This window comes from Lacerta agilis, chromosome 5, assembly GCF_009819535.1.
Source record: "Lacerta agilis isolate rLacAgi1 chromosome 5, rLacAgi1.pri, whole genome shotgun sequence".
Classification (NCBI taxonomy): domain Eukaryota; kingdom Metazoa; phylum Chordata; class Lepidosauria; order Squamata; family Lacertidae; genus Lacerta; species Lacerta agilis.
In genome coordinates, this window is record NC_046316.1 from 81,138,557 (window position 1) to 81,162,740 (window position 24,184).

Sequence of the window (24,184 nt, forward strand, 5' to 3'; positions counted from 1 at the left end):
GAGTCTATCTCATATATTAAACCCCAGTAGCTAATGAAAACAATTTCTTACATAAATGAACTTTTCCACGATATTCTAATTTTTCGAGTTTCACCTGTAGAAACTGTTTAGCTCCTTCCTCCTCTGTTCCTACTGACATTGGATCTGCCTGGCTTCCTCATGTCTGCCTACTATAACAGGCCCTTGAATTCTCTCTTTTTCCTTCAGGGTTCTGAGCTGCAGAAGCACATGTACAAAAAAAGCAGAGGCTCTTGCCGTTTCCTTCTGCCTTAAGCTACAAACCAGGGTTGCCTGCTGCTAAGGTAAACTAGTTGGCGGGCCGCGGGTGATAAGTTTCCCCCCGTCCTCTCCCCACCTTGAATCTAAATTGGTTTCAGCAATCTGCTGAATCCAAGAAACAATTCAGACATTCAAGTATACTGGGTGAGATTCTATCCCTTTATCTTGCAGCACAACCAAAACTGCACAAGGAAAAAGGCATGGGCACCACACCAGAATCTGCCCTAAATAATTAGGCACCTCCATATTCCTTCTTACCTGAAAAAGGTTCCTCATAGCCAAGCTCGTCTCGATTTCTTAAAGTTATAGCTGGAGGTGACAAGGTGGGTGGAGTGGGGGTCCTAACCATACGCACACAGTCTGATTCTTCTGGCATCTCCTCTTCACACATGTCTTCCACTTGATAAATCTGCAGTGAAGAAATAAGCACTTTTAGAAGCAAACCCTACAGATATTTTATGGAATTGTTAGTTGTCCTGGGTCTTCATTTTTCTGAAGGGAAATGCAAGACAGCCATACTGAAATAAAGGTTTTGCCAACTTAATCAAAATAAGGCCATTATCAATGTAACTTTAGCTATTATCAATGCAACTTTAGCAAGGATTACAGTGATTACTGCTTCATCATGAAAAAACAGCTGGTGCATACATGACAGGGTTAGGATGCTTTGATTTACATATGCATTCATTCCTTTAGCTATTTCCACCTTGCTCTTGGTTGAGACTTCTCAGAGTAGCTAACAATTTTTAAGTCAAATGTATAATCTATCACATCAAAATCGTAAAACCGGCAAACGCTTTTGAAAACCCCCCCCCCACTATTTTCAATCCTGAAGAGCTGTAAGAAAACATATATCTAACATCCATCCAGTTTTAACTTGTTAGTGTTTCATCTCCTATTTCAAAACTGGAGAGGGAAGTTATCAGATCCTTACCACTGGGGTCTCAACAGGTACTGCTTGTTGCACTTGAAGGTTCACTGCAACCGTCTGAGGAGGAGGAAGAGTCTGAAACGGCAGCTGGACCAACGCTTCGGCAGCAGGAAGCTCCTCCTCAGAAACCAAGGTGTTCTGCACCAAAACCTGACCCTGGGACAAAATGTCAGGCTGCACTTGTAAAGACTGAACAGGCGGAAGAGGAAGTGGCTGGCTGGGGGCTGGAGATGTTGGCAGCTGGGGAGAGGCTGCCACTGGGATTGGCATGGGCTGCAAAGCTGGATACTGCTGGTGAGGCGTTGGAGATGTTATATGTTGGCCTGTGGACACCATGGCAGGCTGATCCGGTGACCCAATGTGAACTATTGGGGAAGGTGGCAGCTGGGCTGGAAGATTAGAAGGCTGCGAGGTTGCATCTGTTGGCCTATCATCAGCCTGCGCTGGGTGATGCTCTGACTGAAGTGCTGATGATGCTAGCGGATGTGTTTGCGACTGAATAAGAGCTTGGGGGTGTATAATTATTGTTGGTGACTGGCTGGGCGAAGGAGGTGGTGGAGGAGATACCACTACTGACTGCTGAGAGGAATGGGATGGACTTGGAGAAAGTGGAGGAGGAAGTGGCGGGGGATGGATGTGGACAGGTGTGCAGTGCTGTGATGAGGCGCTGCTGGGGGCTGGAGGAAGAGCATGGCCTTGGAGAGGGGCACAGTGTTGCGACACAGATGCTTCCTGATTGGGAGGAAGCTGGAGAGTGATTGGTTGAACTTGTTGCTGCTGGAAGATCAGCTGGTGGTGGGAAATTTTTGAAGGTGGTGAGTGAAGAGGGGACTGCTGGTGCTTTAACAGAGAATGGGGCTGAATAGCAGAATATGAAGCTGCACAGTGAAAAGGAAAATAAAAAGAGAGAATCAATAATCATTTCCTTAAATCTGCAAAAAATAATAATGCATGGTTTGGTTTTAGAGTCATGTCCACCCGGCATTTGACCAAATCAAGCAAATAGATCCATTATCTTTATAAATGGCAACTAATATATTCAATACAATACCCTGAATTTGCCAAATCCTTAGAGAAACGCACCTATGAACAATAATATGAGGGTTGGGGGACTATTTTTCACCAGAAAATTCTTCATTTTTAGAATTAAATTGGGCAACTGTAACAGACAAAACACTAGTCAAATCTAAAATCAAAGTTGTAGCTAACTTTTTTCCAGTGACTATCCCTAGGAAGCAGTTCTTCAGGCATACTACAATAATTTGTATGTTAACAGTTTTCATTGCCATTTGCTGCCTTAAAATTTATATAATTCATACATCTATGGAAGGGTGTGTGTTATTGTGCCATCAGTATTAAAATACTTACAAATATCCTAATAAAAATAATTCCCAAGTAAAGCTTCGAGTTTGTTTGAATGTAACATTCAAATGCTAACCCTAAAATCCTATGGATCCCTGGGATGGCAACCCATGGGACATAGGAAGATCGGCTCTCCAGTAGTGGAAAGAGACATCTATAACCTTGGAGAGGGAGACTATATGCTGGCTGCTCCTTTGCTGAAGCTGCAGAAACTGCCATGGCCCCTTGCTTTGCTGACGTCAGAGTTCTGATGCTTGTAGGGTTGACAAGGGTGTGTTGGGGCTAGACCAGGGCAAGACTGGGGCCGACATATTTATACCTCTTTGATACCAACGAGAATGGGAGGGAAATTTAAAACAAAAACAGGTAGGTGCACAAGAGCAATCCTCTACCCAGCAGAGCGCTGGATTGGGATGTTCTGTTCTGTTCTCCTCTCACCCTTAGGAATTGCACAAAGTGAAGTTTATTGAAATGCTTCCCTCTCATCAAATACTTCAGTTCAACTACTGTTGGTAATGGGAAGAAACGTTCCCATACAGTGCTGTAATACTAATGTGCCACGCTGTAAAATGAATATGTACGTCACATTTCAATGACTTTAGGCAGAATTTTTCAGTCCAGAATGTTATGGAACACTGTCGTGTCAGTATAGGAGTGCTTGTTCTAATGTTCCCACCTACCTAGAGCTTCCTAGAATCTCCTGGGACTTCAGATTTTGTGGCGCATTCCACACAAGTGACTGGACACAGAAAATATGCACAAAAATCAAACAATACATTGTATTTAAAATGAACATTCTTTTAAAAAGGTGACCTCTCTATCCTACCTGGTGCCATGAGCTGATGAATACTTGATGTGCGTGTTACGGCTGGGCTTCGAGGCTCTGCTGTTGGGCTGTCACCTTTCCTTTTGCTTTCTAGAGGATCTGACTGGCTGGCTTTGGTACTGGTTACGGGTTTATTAGGGCACACAGCTAGTGTCTGGGCATGACTACTGCTTTTTGGAGAGCCGTTCTGTGAACTAGATAATACACCCAACTTCTGGCTGCGTAATGTCAAATTCTGGACCTAAAGAAAGTGATTAAAAAATAAATCCGACATGCAGTTTAATAACTAGCTTAATGGGAAGCTTTCAATTTTACGATACCAAAATCAGAAAAGCACTACAATGAAGCCCAGTAAGTTCCATGGGAAAAGCAGGTCAGAACTGAGCTTCTCAATATCTACTGTTTACACAGTGCCAGAGATGTTAAGAATACCAAAGTCCATACTATCTTGGTTAGAGAGCAATCTTAAAATGTACATGATATTACTATTAGACTGACAATAAATAGTGGAATTCAAATCCATTCACAGTTCCCCCAAGGAAATTACTTTGCTTGGTCTTCTGTCACATCTATGATAGGCTATACAGTTCTGGTTGGGTGTAGTGGCAGGATAAAATGAAAAGAGGGAGGAAACATAGATACCCCTAATATTACCATACAGAAAGGCCACCTCAAAGTGTATCTAACAAACCATTTAAATATATTGCAAAAAGGGATGTAAAATATTTGTATTGAACACTAGTTGTAAAAGTGAAACACAGCACAGAGGTACAAGATTCTTATAGTTCCACATGATGCTAATTGAATCCTGAAAAGATGAAGTTTCCTACTGATAAATAAAATAAAAACACTGCAGGCACTTCACAAGACCACAGCTGGGTCAAAGTCAATGCTCCTCAAATCAGAATGACTTCTCACATTCCAGGAAACTGTTAGATACCTGCACCTAGCTTGAAATGCCAGGCTGTAAGGTGCTATACTTCTAATACAAAGGGAAGGGAAGTCCAACTTTATCTGTTTTGAAGACTTCCATAATCATGTTGATCAAACAGACAATAAAGAAATTTATACCCCTAAGGCCCTGCATAGCTTCACACAAACCACTGTTAACTGACATCCCAAGACATTCCTGTGACCTTTGGGATCCCTTCCAACTCTACAGTTCTATGATTCTATGAAAAGACTGGAAGAACACTGAAGCAATTCTGTCTTCACAAGAGAGGAATACTGAACATTAAGAAAATTATCACACCTGCCTAGAGAGAATGTGAATTGTGCTTATCTAAAGGAAAACCAATTCACAATGTTAACCAGCAGGAAATTAGGCAACAAGAACAATATTGGTGACAGATCTTAGAATACTTGACTGCTTTGGTCAGAGTTCTTGGCATGTAAAACTTGGCATTCCGTGGTACAACTGAAAAGATTCCAGCAGCTACAACAATATAGTTCCCTATTTGGCTTCCTGTATGATATACAGTCAAACCTCGGATCGTGAACGCCTCCATTTTGGAACGTTTTGGCTCCCGAACGCCAAAACCTGGAAGTAAATGCTCTGGTTTTCGAACACTTTTCGGAAGCTGAATGTCTGACGCAGCTTCTGCTTGAGTGCAGCAAGCTCCTGCAACCAATTGGAAGCTGCGCCTCGGTTGTCGAACATTTCAGAAGTCAAACGGATTACCTTTGACAACAGAGGTTTGACTGTATACAGTATGAACACAAAATCTACTGATGATGTACTGAAGGTCTGCAAAAAATTGGAAAAATCATAGATGCACAATGGAAACAAAGATACCGAGTAAAATATATTTACTGTGAACTTATAGCAATAGCTCAAAGACTTCCAAAGTCCATGCTGCCACAAGGAGTATAGTGGTACCTCGAGTTACAAACGCCTCAGGTTACAAACACTTCAGGTTACTGGAAGAGTTACCTCAAGTTGATAACTTTTCCCCAGGATGAGAATGGAAATCGTGTGACATTGGCGCAGTGGCAGCAAGAGACCCATTAGCAAAAGCACGCCTCTAGTTAAGAACAGTTTCAGGTTAAGAACGGATCTCCGGAACAAATTAAGTTTGTAACTAGAGGTACCACTGTACTTCTCTTCATCCTGAAACAAAAACTCCTGGATAATGTGTCTGTTTCTCACACTTCCAGTGTCAGTGGCAAATACAGTTTCTTAAAGCTCAAACTTATAAAAACTTACATATGCTCAATCATGTTGCAAAAGAGACTAGTTGGCTTGAAAACTATAACAGTTGAACATGCCCAAGCATCAGCACTTCACCTGAAGGAATTGGTGGCAAAATCAGTAAAGGAAAAGGCACTCAAAGCAAGATATTGATGTGCATGAAATTGAAACTTATGAGACTTACATCTTAATATCATAATTCACAAGATTATTATTCAAAATGATTTGGCTAAAACATTTTCTAGTTGAAAAATGTAATCAAATATGGATGTATTACATATTCTTTCAATTTAAGATAAATTTAGCAGTTTCAAGTTTTGTGCTTTTCATTTTTTCTGCAAGGCATCTGTTTCTGAAAACTGAAGTTGGCAATTTTTTGAGGTAGTTAGCCTTGCCTAGGGCACAAAATAGCCTGGCACTCACATTGCCTATATGTTACTTCCAAGTAGTAGCTTAAAAATAGCAGAACTACCCTGCTCTTTCCTAGAACACATAGCCTAAAACAGGCTTCCTCAAACTCGGCCCTCCAGATGTTTTTGGCCTACAACTCCCATGAACCCTAGCTAGCAGGACCAGTGGTCAGGGATGATAGGAATTGTAGTCTCAAAACATCTGGAGGGCCGAGTTTGAGGAAGCCTGGCCTAAAACCTGAAAGATTCCTTCTCTCCAGGAAGGACATAAACTCCCCACCTTCATCTTGAAGAGGAATGAACTTTTTGCTGTTTGCTCTGTTACATATCGAGATGGATGATTTTTCTTTTCTTTTCTTTTCTTCATTGCTCTGCCTGTCTGTCTTTTAGACAAAACAGTGTCTATGACTAGGTTCCTGACCCTAATATGGTCAAAGTCACAGTCTCACTTTTAAGAAATAATACATTAAGCTATTTAAAAACTACAGAGGACAATGAATAATGAAAAGGAAACTAGAAACGAAAATAAGAAGAGTATTCAAAGGTAACATACCACAGTAAGACTGAAGGTAGTGGCAGAAAAAAAGAGGCAGCAGAAAAGCAAGCAGATCAAAAAATTGAGAGGATAGGGTTATTGATGTGGCAACAGTTCTTTGTGAGGTCACTGGAAGCTTTGAGGCCAAAGATCCTACATGAGAAAAGATTGCCCTTGAGCTCTTAGTTCTCATACACACTCAAATATGTGGCACACTGAGCTAATGCAAATGCAATATGTTTATTTCTACAAAAATAAAAGCTTATCTTGGAACAGCTGGTTGCCTGCTTCCTTGATTGTGTTCTGAAAAGGGAGATTACTTAGGAAGCAAACCAATACACTCCCTTATTTTTCAACCTGACTACTAAAATCAATACTTTAATATTTTGGGTATGCTTTTAGTACAGGTTAACAGGGGAAAAATACAATCTTATGTTAAGCAGGGCCAAGGCATCACTGGTTGGTGGATGATATCCATGCTTTATGATGTCACTGCTGTCATAGAAACCATGTGTGCACACAAATGAAAATGCCATCAGCCAGTACAAGAGCATGGAAAGCTGAGAGAGGAGGCAACATCTTGAGTGGGGCAGGGTCAGCGAAACCGAAACAAGAACGCTCCACAACCTGGGGCACAATTCAGATTCTGGGCACCATAGTATGGAACAGGAGTTTGATTGGCTACAGAGTCAGTCAGCTCTTTGCAAAGTAGACCTCTACAGTCCCGACGAGTCAAGTAACCAAGACCGCAAAGTTATCTGTTTCGTTGATGTTGGCAACCTCAAAGTAACAGACAAGCTCAAAAACAACAGAGGATTATCTGGTGCCGCTGACCCTTGTCTTGACCTTCGTAATCTTGAAGAAAAGGAAGTAATTGTAATAAAGGACAACGAGAACGATCCCCAATCTAATACCGAAGGCGCCGTCTGCCTTTTCAAGCAAGGCTCTTCTGAAGAACTCAACGTTGTTAGCTGGCTCAGCAACGACCTTCAGAAATACGCAGTTGGATTCCAGCATGCACTAACCCCCTCAGGCCCTCGTAAATCGGCTTACAATTCACCTGCGCCTGACAAGATGTCCCAGACCAGCGATACTTCCTTCAGGGGCAATGGTTGCCCGAGAGGAGGAGATGATCTTTCCTATTATGTTAACAAACTCTGTTCTTTAGTGGTTCAAATGGCACAGAAGGAAATGAAGGATAAATTTGACAGTGGTAAATGCATTCGGCAATCAATCAATCCCCGCGGATCGAACAGCAGCGCAGACTATGGCAAGCTATCCCCCAAATCATCTCACGATGACCCTAGAAAAGCTTCTGTCTTTTATGGAGAGATGTGCAATCAGAACGGCCACAGGAATGGTCAGGGAGCAGACAGACAGTTGGAAAGGAAACAGTCATGTCCTGGACAGGATGATGGCTCTGTAAGCAAAGGGTTGATGGTATATGCAAACCAGGTTGCTTCAGATATGATGTTCTCATTCATGAAGACAATGAAAGTCCAAAAAGGCAAGCAACCTCCACCAGCTTGCGTGGTGTTAAAGAAGGTACTTTTGAAACACACCAGGGATGTCATATCTGACTTAATCGACTCCACCATGAAAAATCTACACAACGTCACAGGAGTGCTCATGACAGACTCTGACTTTGTCAATACAGTAAAGAAGAACCTTTTCAATGCAGGAACCCAGAAGTCAACTGAGATTCTGGAAGCAATGGTGAAACGTTTATTCAAAGCATTGTCAGGAGACGATAAAAAGCAATGCCTAGCTTTCACAGCACTAAAAGCAGGTACACAAACAGACTCCAGAACTCAGGGATTGCAGTTTGCATCACTTAAAGGTGAAATGGGGGGCAGAGGAGGAAATGGACAAATGAGGCCTCATCCTGGTGGAAGCAAAGGTGCAGACAAGCACTGTTCAATGGATGTGTATGCTAAAGACCTTATTGTAACAGCGTTAATGTTAATACAGCAACACCTCTTAGAAAAAAACAAAGATAAAGCACCCACCACTGAGACAAATTGCACATCGTTTTGCTACTCCGACAGAAGCGGTGGGTCCAAATATGGTTCAAGGCAAGGTGGGGGCAGGCAGGAAAGCCTGGAATCCCAAAAATGCGATCTCTCAAGTATTCTCTTGTCCATCATCCAGAAAGTACTTAGAGAAGCTGGTGTTGCAGACGAGTGTCCCCAAGATAGAGGCTATAAGCAGCCTTCCTTTGCCGAGTGCAGACCACAGAGGGCCTTATCAAAATCACATGGGGGGCCTGATATGAATGACAACATGGAACAGATAAACAAGCAGTTTATTGACCAACTGGTGGAATCGGTGATGAAGCTGTGCATGCTGATGGCTAAAGGCGGTGATGACGGAAAATCTAATGGGATGCCATTGTGTGGTAGGGGCTCTGAGGTGATTGTGAATAACCAGAACTGCAACAACAGTACACAGAACAAAGAACTGCAAGCTGTGCTCCAGTGGTTAGTTGCTTCACAATTCAATGTGCCAAACCTGACATTCATGAACGATCAAGATGGAGAATTGGCAAGGCTTCCTCAGCTGGCTGACAAAGCAGCCAAGAAGGGCTACAGCGTAGGCGACATTGTTCAGGAGGTAATGAGGTATTATGAAAAACAACAGGTGGATGCCATGTCGGGACAAATGCCTCGGTGTGGACTAGTCGACTGGCTGCTTGCTAACCTGTAAGAACTAACTCTTCCCTCTCATGTTACTCTCGTGAGCCCAGTCTAGGCGCCGAAACCACTCTTTGCTGGCGCAACTGAAACCACCAATACAGCCCCACTGCAAGCAACACTGCACTGAATTGAACTGGGGTAGCTGGGCAAGCTCATCAATAAAAAAGAATAAAAAAAAGTGAGAGGGGAGACAGGCTGTTTATTGATCACTTCAAATAACCAGGTCCTAATTAGCTGCAACATTATACATAGTCCAAGGAGTCCAGAAACAGCATTAAAAATAAAAATAAAAATGCAGGATGTGTTCAAGGTGTTTCTACTACTCCTGTAGGCTGCTAATGAAAATTAGTGATAAGGCACAGAAAGGTGGGGAAAAGAAGGGAGAGGAGGGAGTCCAAAACAGTCCATGTTTCCGGTCACAGTAGATGAGAAAGTATCAGTTGTGGCAACCGTCTCAACTCGTTACAAATCAGAATGTGTTAAATTTTAAAAGCTTATATTCACTTCTGCTTTGTGACGCCCACTTTCTGCTTTGTACATTCCACCCTCATCTACCTACTGATATAAAGAAGTATTCTGTCTCCAAAAGGAGCGCTCCAGAAAATAAATGTTAGGACAATGCATTTACGTTGTGTTCACTTCCAGTCCAGTTTATTTTAAAGGAATCTCCGTGCGTCTCCTTTGCTGCTGCCCATAAATTTCATAGGGAAGTAGAATGCAATTAACAAACTACTGGGGACAAACTGCAACCTCTGGCACTTATGGGAGACTCCCTCTACTTCTTAGCTATTTTGAAAGTCAGTTGCCTCTTTCATGGTTGCATCCAGGATGTCTGTAACCAAAGACAGACACGTTAAGCTGTATACTGCTGAGGTGGAATCATAGAATATCAAGCATTGTTAGATCTTGCTGACCAATTCAGGGTGTCATAAATTAATGTATCTGAAATCAGGAATACTTCCCCCCCCCCTCCTAAAATGCACACAACCTGATAACAGAAAGTTCATGACAGTGGGATGAATAAGAGGTCCTCATCTTGAGCATCACGTTATATACCTAGCTTCAGTCAATCACCTGGATAGATCCTTGTTGCAGCTGGAATGGTGCATCTTTTTTTGCATGTCCTTTCTGACACATGAAATTTAATGCTAAATTGTAGGCAACACAATGAACTAAACAAGGACTAAATAACTATCCTGCAATTTTGAGTGTGGTGAGTATTGTTTTAATATCTTAAGTCTCAGCAAGGTAATTTTGGTGTTACTTCTAGCTTAACAAAGTTTAGGATTTTAGACAAGTAAGAATAAAAGTAGACCTGTGTCTTCTTTCTACATAATGAAGGACAAAGATGTACCAGTTGCAAGGACTGGAAGCTTGATTACACGAAAAATAAGTGTTTTACTTTCTGTCATTTAAGCTCTACCCATTCTGAATTGGTGGATCTCTACAAGGGTATGTCACAACATGTGGCAGAAAAATAAAAGAGTCTCTGCCACTTGATTATGGAAAGACGAAGAACAAAAGATTGCACCATAAAATGCTTAAGAAATTTTCACCATTTAAAAAAAACCAATTATTTTCATGAGTCTACAATTAATAATGTTAAAAAAAATGCAGATCTTTCAGTTACAAAATATAATCCTACATGCACATACATTATCTTTTAGGACAAACAGTAAGAATAACTTGCAAGTACTTTCTCTGTTGGGTCCCCGGCCTTCATCTTAGAACTCTCTCTGCACATTGCTTTTGACCTTACCAGCCCCACATCAAGTACAGTAGTTGTGCACTATAGAGGATTTTTCTGTTTACACAATTCCTCCTCCCTGAGATACCTCTCACTGCACAGGTTGCCAAAAGGCTTATCAAACCTGGAACCACCCCTTACCAGAACCAAGGAAAAAAGTTCTTTTATGCAAAACTATATGATATGAAAACCAATTATTTGCTGCTACAAAACTGATGGAAGCAAACATATGAGGTGAAGAGCAGTAATAATCAGCACATGGTAATTAACTGGAGAAATGTTAGGCAATGCTTTGTACTATATTGCAAGAGACACTATGGAGAGCATGCAATATAGTAATCTTATACAGACTGCTGTTATCCTTGGAAGAGTTCTGTTTGCAAATTCAGCATTGCTTACTACACACATTGCCAGCTTGCCCTTAGCCAGCCTGCTGATATGTGAATAATTTCAATATAATTAGCAGCATAAATTCATTAAAAATACTATCTATTTCACGCACACTTCCCAAACCTGCATCATGCTCACTGAAAGCTTGCCAGAATTAAAAGGTTTACAGTGTTTTGGGAACTGCATCTTCTTAGACTCTGGTAGACCTCCTCAAAGCAAGCCTCAGCGGTGACCCTCATAAAAGAAAACATAGTCTCAAGGCTAACATTTTCAAAATGTGGAGCAAGTCTCACTGGGGGAGAAGGATTGGACACCTGGAGGGTAAACAAAGTTTCAAGAGGAGACTGGTATACAAGTGTTTATATGCTAATGCTAGAAGTCTCCAAGATGGGTCAACTGGAGCTACAGGAAGGACAGAGAAGGGCAGACCAGAGGTGGTGTCACTCTGCACCTCAAAGACAGCACTGAATCCAGCAAGCTAGAAATCTCAAAATGGGCAGACTCCACCACAGAATCATTGAGAGTGGTGATACTGGGCCCCCAAAATAATTTAGTACTGGGGACATGCTATCAAAATGCTCAAGGAGACCTTGAGATGATGAATGAAATTAAGGAAGTATCTAAAAGAGGAGACATTGCAGTAATGTATAGAATGGCTACATATGTGTGCCAGTCATGACAAAGAGGTAAAATTTCTAGATGCCCTAAATGACTATGCACTATAACAGCTGGTGTTGGAATTGACCAGAGGGGTGGTGACCCTGGACTTAATATTGAGTGGCACCCAGGACCTGGTAAGCGTTGTTAAGCGAACTGGGAGCAGTGCCTATAGTGCTCTTAAATATACATGCAAATGGTCAATTGCTTGGAAGGCTCATTTTTTGTTTTTGTGACCTTGAGTAAGGTAATGTCTACCTCCCCTAAATGTGGGTATTATTGCCACTGGTGTCTGCAAATACCTGTAAGTTTGACCTAGTACAAACCAATTCTGTGGGGCATGGTCAAACAGTGACTTTTTGAGCATGTGGTGAGAATGGACTGCGGAAGCTGATCAGACACAATTAAGATCACATATGCCACTATTTGGTGATCATTTGCATCTGTGGGGCAGTACATTTTTTCAGCCAGTGTGTTTGCTTGCATCACCATCAGTTAAGAGGCTCTGTAACCATGGATTGACCTGGTCAGGTGTTACTTCACACATATGTATCCATAGGGCCACTCCACTTGGAGGATTTTCCTGTGGTTGAATAGTTACCTAGGAGGAAAAATGAAAAGAAGGGAGGATGCTTGCTGAGCCAGATTCACAAAGAAATTAGAATGTGCTGCTCCTTCTTGCAGTGCAACTCTGTAACTCATTCCTCAGATTAGCTTCCGTACCCAAGGGCTGGAAAACTGTCAATGTAACACTAGGTTGTGGTTTTTTCAAGCAATCAAGGTAGATGGGTAGGAATCCAAGAAATTAGACTAGCTAGCTTAACATTTGTTCCAGGAAAAGTGATGGAATGCACTCTTAAAGATAAAAACACCAAGCATATAGAAGAACAAGTCTTGCTGAAGAAGAATCAGCATAGCTTCCACAAAGGAAAGTTTTGTCTGTCTAAATTTTCAAAGTTCTTTGTGAGTGTCAGTTAGTCCAAGATATCAATAAGCAGCAGACATTTGGAACTTTTGACTTTCAAGGAGCTTGATACAGTCCCTCATGAAAGACCCTGAAATAAGCTTAGCAATCATTGGATAAGAGGAGAGGCCCTCTTAGGGACCAGTAACTGGGTAAGCAAGGAGAAACAGAAAGTAGTACTAAATAGATGGTTCTCTTGTGGAGGCGTGTAGAAAGTAAGATTCTGGTGCTTTTTAACCTATTCATAAATAATCTGGAGTTAGAAGTGAGCAGTGAGGTGGCCAGTTTTGCTGATGACATAAAATTGGTAAAATAAAAAGAGGGCTATGAGGAGCTCCAAAATAATATTTCCAAACTAGCTGAGTTGGCATTAAAACAGCAAATATAGTTCAATGTAAGCAAGCATAAAGTGATACACAATAGGGCAAAAAATCCTAAATTCACATATACAGTGGTACCTCGGGCTGTGAACATGATCCGTTCCAGAGTGCCCTTCGCACCCCTAAAAGTCCGCAAGCGGAGCTTTCGCGCATGCGCCGAAGTGCAATATCGCGCATCTGTGCAACCTGTGTGGAGCATGCGCAGATCGTGCAGGCACTTCTTTGCACGCGATGAAACCCACTTCCGGGTTTGTCGCGTTCGTAACCCGTGTCATTCGCAACCCGCAGTGAACGCAACATGAGGTACGACTGTATACTAAAGGGCTCTAAACTGGAGGTGACTGACCAGAAAAGAAAACTTGGGGTTGTAGTGCATAGGTTGGTGCAAATGTTGTGAAAAAGGTGAATTGCATGTTTGGCACCATTCAGAAAGATAGTAAAAATAAAACCGTCAATATCATAATATCGCATGTAAGATGCAACTGCACTTGGGATTCAGTTCTGTATTAAAAATAATATTGCAGAGCTAGGGCATAGGAACCTGCCTTCTACTGAATCAGACCATTGGTCTATCTAGCTCAAAACTGTCTACTCTTACTGGCAGCTGCTCTCCAGAAGAAGAAGAAGAGTTTGGATTTGATATCCCGCTTTTCACTACCCGAAGGAGTCTCAAAGCGGCTAACATTCTCCTTTCCCTTCCTCCCCCACAACAAACACTCTGTGAGGTGAGTGGGGCTGAGAGACTTCAGAGAAGTGTGACTAGCCCAAGGTCACCCAGCAGCTGCATGTGGAGGAGTGCAGACACGAACCCGGTTCCCCAGATTACGAGTCTGCCGCTCTTAACCACTACACCAAACTGGCTCCAGGGTTTCAGGCAAGGGGCATTTCCAGCCCTCCATTGAGATGCTGGGGATTGAAACTGGTGCAAAAAATTACACACAATGTCGAGAAAACAGATAGAAGTTTCCCCATACTCTCACAACGCTAGAAATTATGATTATCCAATGAAGTTGAATACTGGGAAATTCAGGAAGTACTTCATCACATAGTAAATAGTTAAACTATGGAATCTGCTGTCACCAACTATAGTGATGGGTCCCAACTTGGATAGCTTTAAATTGCAGTTAGATAAATTCATGGATAAGGCTATCAATGGCTACTAGCCATGATGGCTATATCTCCAGTACACTAGTTCCTGAGGAACACAGGGGTGCAGAGTGTTGTTCTCACTTAGATCCTCTTGTGGCTTTTCCAAAGCATCTAGTTGGCCACTATGAGAACAGGATGCTGGACTAAATGGGCCCTTAATGTGAACCAGCAGGGCTCTTATGTTCTATAAACCTTCAGAGTGGATGTAGCATGGGACCTATTATATGATACTTGAGCTACAAGCATTGTTTGGCTTGCATCAAAGTCGATCTTGTCTGGTCAATTTAACAGGTTCCCAAATTCATCAGACAGGTGTGCAAGAGGGGTGCTGAGCCCTACTGTATGGATTGATTCTACTCAGGAGGAGCTCCATGAATTACTATGACTTCAGTTCAAAGTGTCTGAATTTTTTTCACCATTTAAAGCTGCAATCCTATATCCCTACCCAGGTTTAAGTGCCACAGAATTTGTTACTAATGCCACAGCTCCCTTCTTGCCATTCTCTCTTCGCCCAATCTGACCACCTCTCAGAATGTTGACATGGTATGCAGTGGCACAGGTAGCTGCTTGGGCACCTGGAGCGGCGCACATGCCGTGCACATGGGGGCAGCGCAATCTGCCCAAGGGGGCAGCGCAATTGTGGTGCGGTGGTGCAATCCTCCCAGTGGGGGTCTCATTGTGGCGTGGCAGTGCGGTCCTCCCGGCAGGGGTCCGATCGCGGTATAGTGGCGTGATCTGCCTGGGGGGGGCTGTCATCCCCCTCTGGGATGACACCCGGGGTGGACCACCCCCCTTCCTATGCCCCTGATGTAGAAATTATGGCTCCTCCTCATTCATGTTAATGCTCACTCACCCACAGTGAGCAGGAGGCAGGCAACAATAACAAGTAGTATGAGAAGGGACAGGCCTCAGCCCAATGTCCAGTGATGCCAACCAAAGGTTATTACCCTGTCCATCAACCAGAGATCTAATGATATTCTGGGTTTCATATGTGTATTGAGATCATGACCTAAATCCTGAGAACATGCCTTTTAAGCAGGTGCGGTGGAAGCCTCTCAGGCACCTGGGCGGTGCACCCAGGGGCAGCGTGAACCGCCCATAGAGGCGGGGCGCCCTTAGGAAGGGGCGGGGTGTGCCACAGGGCCTCACCTGCCCTACAGCTGGGGGGGGGGAGGCAGCGGGTGGACAGCGCTGAGTCTGCGGCCGGTGCACATTGGGGCTGTGCTCAGGGGGTGGCGTGGCAATCTGCCCAGGGGGCATTTGTCACCACCCTCAGATAACACCCGGGACGGACCGTCCCCACTTCATATGCCCCTGCTTTTAAGTGTGTGGGTTCCTGGGTCTAGTAATTCGGTAGATCATCTAATGTAGACAGGGTTGCAAACCATCTGAAGGAACAAGGCTCCAGGATCCAGCAGTGGCAGCGGAGGCACAAGTGGTCTCCACTGCTAGGAGTGTCTTCTGTCATTTATGGCTTGTGTATGGGTTACAGCTATTCTTGGACAAAGGATAGCACGGCAACAGAGACCCATGCATTGGTAACCTCAAAGTTGGGTTACTTTAGCACACTGTAGCACTGCAGGGAGCTGACTTCAGGCACCAGGCCCATTGGCAGACAAATTCTGTGTTACAAAGGTATCTGCAAATGAGATGTGAAGGCTGGCATTGTTAACTCTGTCACACAGGAATCCCATGCAGATGACTGCAGGGCCTGGAGACAATCATGTCACGTATCCACAGCAGTGCCCAGAGGAGGAAGGACTGCTGGGAGGAGTGCAGAGGGAAGAAGCACCATGGTGCATTTGCAGCAGTACAACAAGACATCTTCATCTGCCCCAGCTGCAACAAAATATGCCTCTCCCATATTAATCTCTACAGCCACGGCAGACGCTGTGTAACATTCCAACAGTTTGATTTCACCCTGAAAGGCACACTCCTTCATTGTCTCTTGAGACAGACAGATGACAACCAAGTGCCTCAAGTATTTTAAAGTTGTGACACTTCCTTTGTGGCTATGTTTAGAAACCTATTATGATTAAATAATGATTAAATCACTGTGGAAGCTTTACTTAAGGTCTGCATAGATTATTTTTTGTAGTAAAATAAATGTAGAAAATAACCATTCTTAATTTTCCATTATTAGGTTTGAAAATGCACCATTTATTTCCCCCTACGCACAACAAATTTCTCATAGACCATGTAGGATAGATAAGGAGAAAAGTTGGGCAACAATATCTTGTTAAATAACTGAAATCACACCACTGGTGGGTGGCAGTGGTGCTTCTTTGTGATGTCATTGCTGCCATAGAAACCATGTGTGCACACAAGTGAAAATGACATCTGGCAGCAGAAGAGCATGGAAAGTTGAGAGAGGAGGCAACATCTTCAGTCTGGCAGGGTCACCAAAGCAGCTGAGCTGAGAAAGAACACCCACTACGGTCCTAGGTGCAATTCCAGTTGAAACTTCAAAAGATGTCTCAAGAAGTTGACTGGTTACACAGCCAAGCAGGCGTGTGTAAGGTAGACCTCTACAATCCTGATGGAGGGAAGGACCAGGAGAGAAAAGTGATCTGTTTTGTTGATGTCTCCAGCCTGAACATAAAAAACACAGACGATACAGGCAAAGATGCTGCTGGCCAGTCTAAAGGCAATGAAACTGCCACAGGACTTGATCTGGGGAAAATGCAGGACAAAGAGGTAATTGTAATAAAGGATAGTGAGACACCAGAACAGTCTAAGACTGAAGGAGCAGTCTGTCTGTTCAAACAAGGTTCAACTGAGGAACTGAATGTTGTGTCCTGGCTCTTTGACGACCTGCAGAAATATGCATGTGGATTCCAACATGCACTGACCCCTTCTACTACTGCCCCTCGTCAACAAAAGCCATCAGCGGCTGACAAGATGTCCCAGAACAACAACAACACAGCTTTCAAGTCTGCTGAAGGTCAGAAAGGACCTGCAGATGAAGTAGCAAGCACTGTTCAAAAGTTGTGCTCCTTGGTTATGCAAATGGCAAGTAAAGAGATCTCTGAAAATCTGGAAGATGCTGCCAATAAATGTATACGCCAGGCAATTTATGCCACCAAAGATGGGAAAGCCCTCAATCCTGGTTCTGTAAGTAAAGTTGCATCCAAGATGGTGAATGAGGTGATGGAAAATGCCCAGGATCCTGGTGTTAAATCATCTCAAGAACAGGTTACGGGCAAGAAGGAAGAGGGTAAAGGAAGTCCCAAGAAAACCTCTCTCTTTTATGGTGAGGTATGCTCCAACCAAAGTGAATCCATGCCAGAATGTGATGACGGAAAGCCGTCACATGCTCATTTGATACATCCAAGGAAACAGTCAGGACAGTCAGGTCGCAATGACTGCGGTTCTTTTAACAAAGGGCTAATGGTTTACGCAAATAAAAATGCTAAGGATATGACATTCTCATTTGTGAATGCCACAAAGATTCACAAGAGTAGGCAACCACTTCCAGCTTGCGTGATTTTGAAAAGAGTGTTTCTCAAACACACAAAGGATGTCATATCAGACTTAATTGACTCTACTATGAAAAATCTACATAATGTCACTGGGGTCCTCATGACAGACTCTGACTTTGTTACCACAGTGAAGAAAAATCTCTTCAATGCAGGAACCCAGAAGTCAACAGAGATTTTAGAAGCAATGGTACTAAGAATGTACAACGCTTTGATGTCGGAAACTAAGGAGAAAGGGCATAGTCTTGTATACTCTTTATTGAAGACAGGATGTTCGTTAGATCCTAATGCTCCAAATATGCACTTCGCATCTTTGAAAGGTGGATTACACACGAGGGAAAAACCAAAGCAAGATCCAGCTCAGTCTGCAGCTCAGAAAGTAGGTGAGACAATAATTAAGGATGGAATCAGCATGCTGCGATCAAAAACAGGATGCAAAGGTCCAGACAGGGGATGCCATGACAAGAGACCAGAAAAAAGTAGCTCCACAACTGAGTTTCTAGCCAAAGACCTCATTTTGACAGCTTTAATGTTGATACAGCAGCACCTGCTAACTCAATACAAGGAGCCATGTCATGAGTCAAACACATCTTCATTTGGGTTCTGTGAAAAGGGAGGCAAACATGGTTCCAAATCTCATGGTTGCAAGGGTGATCCACAACAGCAAGATTACCAGAGGGGAGAAATACAAAGTGCTCTCCTATCAATCATCCAGAAGGTCCTTCAAGAGGCTGGTTTCAACGTAGATGAGTGCGAAATAAGCACCAAGAATTGCAAACCAAGCTCATATGATGATAGGTCTAGCAGAAAATCCTCATCCAAACACTGCAATCCAGAAATGGATTCTGAAAACATGGACCAAATAAACAAGAAATTCATTGATCAGCTGATGGAATCTGTGATGAAGCTGTGTATGTACATGACTAAAAGCCCTGATTTTGTTGTTGAAGATTACTCTGATGATCAAGCTACATACTTTACCGCAAGAAACAAAGGTGTATCAAGTCCAGATTCGATGGCATCCCAGAAACCTCCACAACCTACTAATATTGGAAAGCCACTTGTGCCCGCTGGTTCTGAGGTGATAGTAAACAACCAGTGTGCCAATACCAGTTCACAGAACAAAGAGCTCCAGGCTATCCTCCAATGGATGGCGGCCTCTCACTTCCAAGTGCCCAATCTCACATTCATGAATGAGAATGATGAGGAACTGAAGAAGCTTCCTCAAGTGGCTGACAAAGCAGCCAAGAAGGGTGCGAGTGTGGGGGATATTTTGCAGGAGGTAATGAAGTATTTCGAAAAACAACAGGTTGATGCCGCTGTGGGAAACATGCCTCGTGGCGGACTTCTTGACTGGTTGCTTGCTAATCTGTAGACAAGTGCCAACACCTCCCTCTCATTAATTCCACCCAGCAAAGTGCCATCTTAATTACCAGATGGAATAACAATACAGCTCATTTTCCATAGACAACAGTTCATCAAATTCCACAGGCTGTCACACTAGCTGGGCAAAATCATCAATAAAAAAAATACAAATGTCAACTGTCACTGATTTGTTTATTAATTCATATGCAGATACTATTTATTAGATGGAAAGGTGATACGAAAGCTAGAGGTTGTTTTATTGGAGATTGTTACCAGTGTAGTGGATAGACCATTTGGTTGGTTTTGCCTTTTGACATCTTTTTTTTACTATTAGGGAGATTTTTTTCCGGGTTCAGGACTGATCACAGATTCTTTCCCTCTTCTTTCCCTTCCCCTTCAACAGACGTCGCAAAGCATTTAAAGTTAGGTGAAAAGGTTTATGTTGCTGAACAGTGCTCCTTGTACTTCAGGTTTCCACTTTCTGTCAAGCAAAACCCATGAAGTTTAATAATTTTGTTAGTAATATGAAGAAAATTGGTTGGGTTTTGATTTTGCAGTGTTCAGTTTCTCTCTCCAACTACACTATCCACAATTTCACATTGGTATTGACTAGTTAAGCAAAGATAGGATAAATATTTTGGTCCACAAAAGGATCACTGATTTATATATCCTGAACTTCCTCCCACACCCCTGCTATTTCTAAAGATGTAGCTTTTTGTAAAATTGGCAATCACACTCAGGCTACAAAAGCCCTATTTTCAAAAGCTATTGTAACTGATTCTGCTGAACCTATGACCACGCTTAAATAAACATGGAAGAAAAACAGGCATTTTAACTGTATGATCAGATGACTCAGGACTTACATGCAGGACTTACAATAAAATGTAAACTTGACATCGGTCTTTGGAATGGGATTCACCAAGGTTGCGTATCGTGTGAGATTTCTACACATAACAGCATCTGATGCAGATGCCTTCACATTGCTATTACCCAAACTCTGCACATTCCACACCCAATGTCTCTGCCACTGCTCCCGAGCCTGTCATCTAACAGTGCCCTAAATGTGCAACCTTGTTAGACTACACATTTGTTTCATTGTCCTTTTAACACCACTCTGATCTGCCCAAAGGGAAATTAGAGAAGGTGTAGAAATAATACTTTACTGATTGCACATGGTTCTTCCTGTACTGAAGTATTTCTGTTGATGGATTTTTTCATATTTCATATTTTTTCACACACACAGAAAAAAATATACAGTGGTGCCTCCGGTTATGGATTTAATTCATTTTGGGGTGCTGTGCACGAGTGCAGAGCACTTATGCGCATGCGGTGAAACCCAGAAGTATACACTTCTGGGTTTGCCGCGGCCATAATCCAAAGATTCCGTAACCTGGAGGTTACGTAACACGAGGTACCACTGTATACATACACGGTGCTTTTTTTCTTAAAAAATGTTTAGGGTTACTTTCATTTTGACTCAAGAATATCACCATTTTATAGTTCAAATCGGGGAAAATAAATACAGTAAATGGACAAAAGTACAAAGATTCATAAAATGTTTTAGGGGTATGCGTACCCCTGCATCCCCCCAGAAAAAGCACTGTGTGTGTGTGTGTGTGTTTGTGTGTGTGTGTGTGTGTGTGTGTGTGTGTGTGTGAGAGAGAGAGAGAGAGAGAGAGAGAGAGAGAGAGAGAGAGATGTGAGGCCCATTACCTGCAGCAGAACTCATGGCTGTATCCAACTAAGTTATATTCAGAGCAGACCCATTGCAATTAATGGACCTAAGTTAGCCATCTACATTATTTTTAGTGGATCTACTCTAAGTAGGATTAGCATTAACTGTGACCCTCAGTTTCAAGTAAGTGCATCGTTTATGCAGAAATAAATTCAGTTAACAATTTGAGCCGACATACGGAACTGCCATGTTAAAAGCTTATAAAACTTTATTATTCTTCATAGTGAATGCTTTATTTCTTTCAAAGGCTCTTTGGCATTAATATGCACTGATTAAGTCTGATCTTGTACATCAATTCTGGGAGCAAGGGGTTCATCATTACTGCAATATTATTTAGCCATTAGGTTTAAAGTCATTCTACATTGTCATCTTAAAAAAGCATCTACCTCTATCTCTTTGGGGAAATGTATCAAAATGTACCAACCTAGAGTACAACTTTTTTTCTAACAGGTTAAAGAGGGTAAGAGGTCATGGAAATTTAAGCAACACCTTTCTAAGGTGTTATAGATACATGCTTCTTGGGATCAAGAATACGTTACTGCTAACATAGACTGGCCATGTAATATGGCAAAATACTAATGTCGCTGTAAAAGTTCAAAGTTTTAAGATAAAGATAAAGACAATAGTTGAATGAGTGGCCCTATAGTGGCTGTGGTTCAACAGTCAATCTTGCTCTGAGAGGAGGAGAAAGAGAGAAAGATGGAACACCCTGGAGAATTGACATCATCCAGCTCTAGATGTTTTAGCTAGAGTGATCTCTCCCACTCCCACTACAGAGAAACTCAAGAAACACCTTGCCCTGAAGGGAAACGGGATCTAACATTCAGAGGTTTCCACGCCCCACTACCCCATAGCTTGTCTTTGCTGTTGTTTTCTTTAAATCTAGTTTTTATTTATCTTACCGTTTTAATATTTTTATAGAAACCCCTCTGCGAGGTTCGCTTGGAAAGCAGTATATAAATAATGCAGCATTAGATACAAAGAGTAGAACTGCATGCTGACCACTCACAATGGATCTGGAAATGGATATACACACACACACACATGCTCACACAACCCACGTGAGCTCACCTGAGTAGCTGCAGACTGACAGGGAAACGAAGAGGACGACGACACAACAGGAATGTCAGACTGGACAGCCGCCACAGTGGTAGCAGGTGTAAAAATCAGCTGTGGAAGGTAGCAAAAAAGAAAATTGAGACACACACACACTGTACCATGAATGCACACGAACAACCAAAAGCTTAGATAGAAATTTCTCTCAGGTTAAAAAAAAAAAAGCTGCAAAGATTTGCTGCAGTATTCCAGAGTAATGCAGCTTTCCTGCCTTTCACCAAGTAGCTCAGCCACGGGAGGGGTAAAACAGAGAACAGCACCAGGACTGCAGGGAGTGGAAAGGAAGAGTTTTAACCCTTCCGACTCACCTGCAATGCTCCTGATGAAAATCCCTCCTTCCTCAGAAGCTGCTCTTTGCATCGGGACACGGAGAGGAAAGGGGAGGAAAACAACTGATTTGCTCGCACTCTCCAAAATGAGGGAGAAACGCAGAACCTGCAGGTCTCCACATTACCGGTAATTTATTTATGCGGAGTTGCAAAGTGACATCCAGCTCCGAGGACAGGCAGAGAGGCCAGTGGGATCACAAAGCCTTTTCAAGGGATGGCACATTAGGAATCAGCAGGCTTGACCGGGAATGGAAGAAGCACATGCAACAAGTCCACAAAAGCCATGACCAGAGGATGACAGAAGGAACTGTAAACCAGGCCATTGGTGCTGCATCTCCATATACACCTGAGACATCACTGGTGAGGAGCTGCAGCCAATATCTCTAAAATCCCACAGGTGAAAAAAACACAAGCTTGGGGTGTGCTCCTTTCAGAAATATTTCCCACTATCCTATGTCTAGCAAGAAAGGTAGCATAGTTATTTTAATTACAGGCCTGAACCAGGTAACCCCCTAACGAAACAAGCAAATAAAAACAAAACACTTGCTGACCCCACAGATCATCTTTGCCAACTCTTTGCTCCTTCAAATGAATTATTCTAGTCATCCCCCACAACAAACTGGATTAGAGAGACTGATTTAACAAAAACAGAACAGCGTATTTTTTTTCTTTAATGCTTAAAATTAGAACTCAAAGAGAATCATCAAAAGAAGAAATCAAAAAGGCTCAATGGCACAATTTTTTAAAAACAGTTCTTTGCCAACGAATTTACACATCATTTTCAAAGGTTTCCAATTCATACTCATAAAAGTCTTTAAGCAACTGGGTTTAAAGATAAGCAATCATGGAACCGGCCCTGGTGGATGAACATCCTGGCCTGATGCTACTTAAGAAACAGCTTACTCCGTTCAGTACCTAAGAAAAAGTTATACAGAGAAAGTGGATCAGGGGTATTCCGGCCCATGCAATAGTATGGTATCACACAATGTGGAGGGCTAGCCAAAAGTTCTTCCCTTAATATACTCCAACTGTTCTATGACACTTTCTTCTATATAGAACAGGGTTGCAGAACATATGGCCCAGCACAAGTCCCAATCTGGCACATGAGGCTATTTCCCCAAATTATTTCCATCTGCCACACAGCTCACATTGTATGTGGAATCAAGTGTGGGGCAAGTAGCAACACAGCTGCAAAGGAACAAACGGGATTCCCAATTTTTCCTTTACAAGCGGGGCTTGCTGTCTTAATTATGGATTTGCTTAATCATCGTTTGTTGGGCTACCCTACACCAGATGTTCCCCAAGCTACAGAGGAAGAGCAGCTGGAAAACAAAACTGCTGGCAAGGCTAAGTGACTCTCACTTGTGTTCGTCCTGAAAGCACCCTACTATAAACACCAGACCACATATACTTTGCAAGGAGAGGGAGTAATTTAAAAGGCCCATTCTTCTACGTTAACAACATCTAAGAACATAAGAAGAGCCTCCTGGATGAAGCCAATGGCTCATCTAGTCCAGCATCGTGTTCTCACAGTGGCCAACCAGACGCCTGTGGGAAACCCACTAGAAGGATTCGAGCACAAGGACACTCTCCCTTCCTGCTGTTTCCAGCTACTGATATTCAGAAGCACTGCTGCCTCCAAC

General features: G+C 42.7%; 3 protein-coding genes across 9 annotated transcripts in view; 2 read left to right on the plus strand and 1 right to left on the minus strand.

Annotated features, from left to right (window-relative positions):
* Positions 1-24,184, minus strand: part of PHC3 (polyhomeotic homolog 3) — a 48,065-nt gene that overhangs the window by 12,962 nt on the left and 10,919 nt on the right. For 6 of the 7 annotated variants that reach the window (XM_033150624.1, XM_033150623.1, XM_033150630.1 and 3 more), the window contains 4 exons: positions 22,168-22,266; positions 3,399-3,639; positions 1,214-2,088; positions 538-688 (listed from right to left, as the gene is read on the minus strand). In XM_033150624.1, the coding sequence (XP_033006515.1) occupies positions 538-688; positions 1,214-2,088; positions 3,399-3,639; positions 22,168-22,266 (1,366 nt within the window). The remainder of the gene's footprint in view (positions 1-537; positions 689-1,213; positions 2,089-3,398; positions 3,640-22,167; positions 22,267-24,184) is intronic. The other variant, XM_033150625.1, reaches the window with a different exon arrangement.
* LOC117047457 (A-kinase anchor protein 4-like) lies at positions 7,051-9,419 on the plus strand. Its single transcript, XM_033150635.1, has one exon. The coding sequence runs from the start codon at positions 7,195-7,197 to the stop codon at positions 9,238-9,240; it is 2,046 nt and encodes a 681-aa protein (XP_033006526.1). The 5' UTR covers positions 7,051-7,194; the 3' UTR covers positions 9,241-9,419.
* Positions 16,842-19,538, plus strand: LOC117047455 (A-kinase anchor protein 4-like). Its single transcript, XM_033150631.1, has one exon. The coding sequence runs from the start codon at positions 16,990-16,992 to the stop codon at positions 19,369-19,371; it is 2,382 nt and encodes a 793-aa protein (XP_033006522.1). The 5' UTR covers positions 16,842-16,989; the 3' UTR covers positions 19,372-19,538.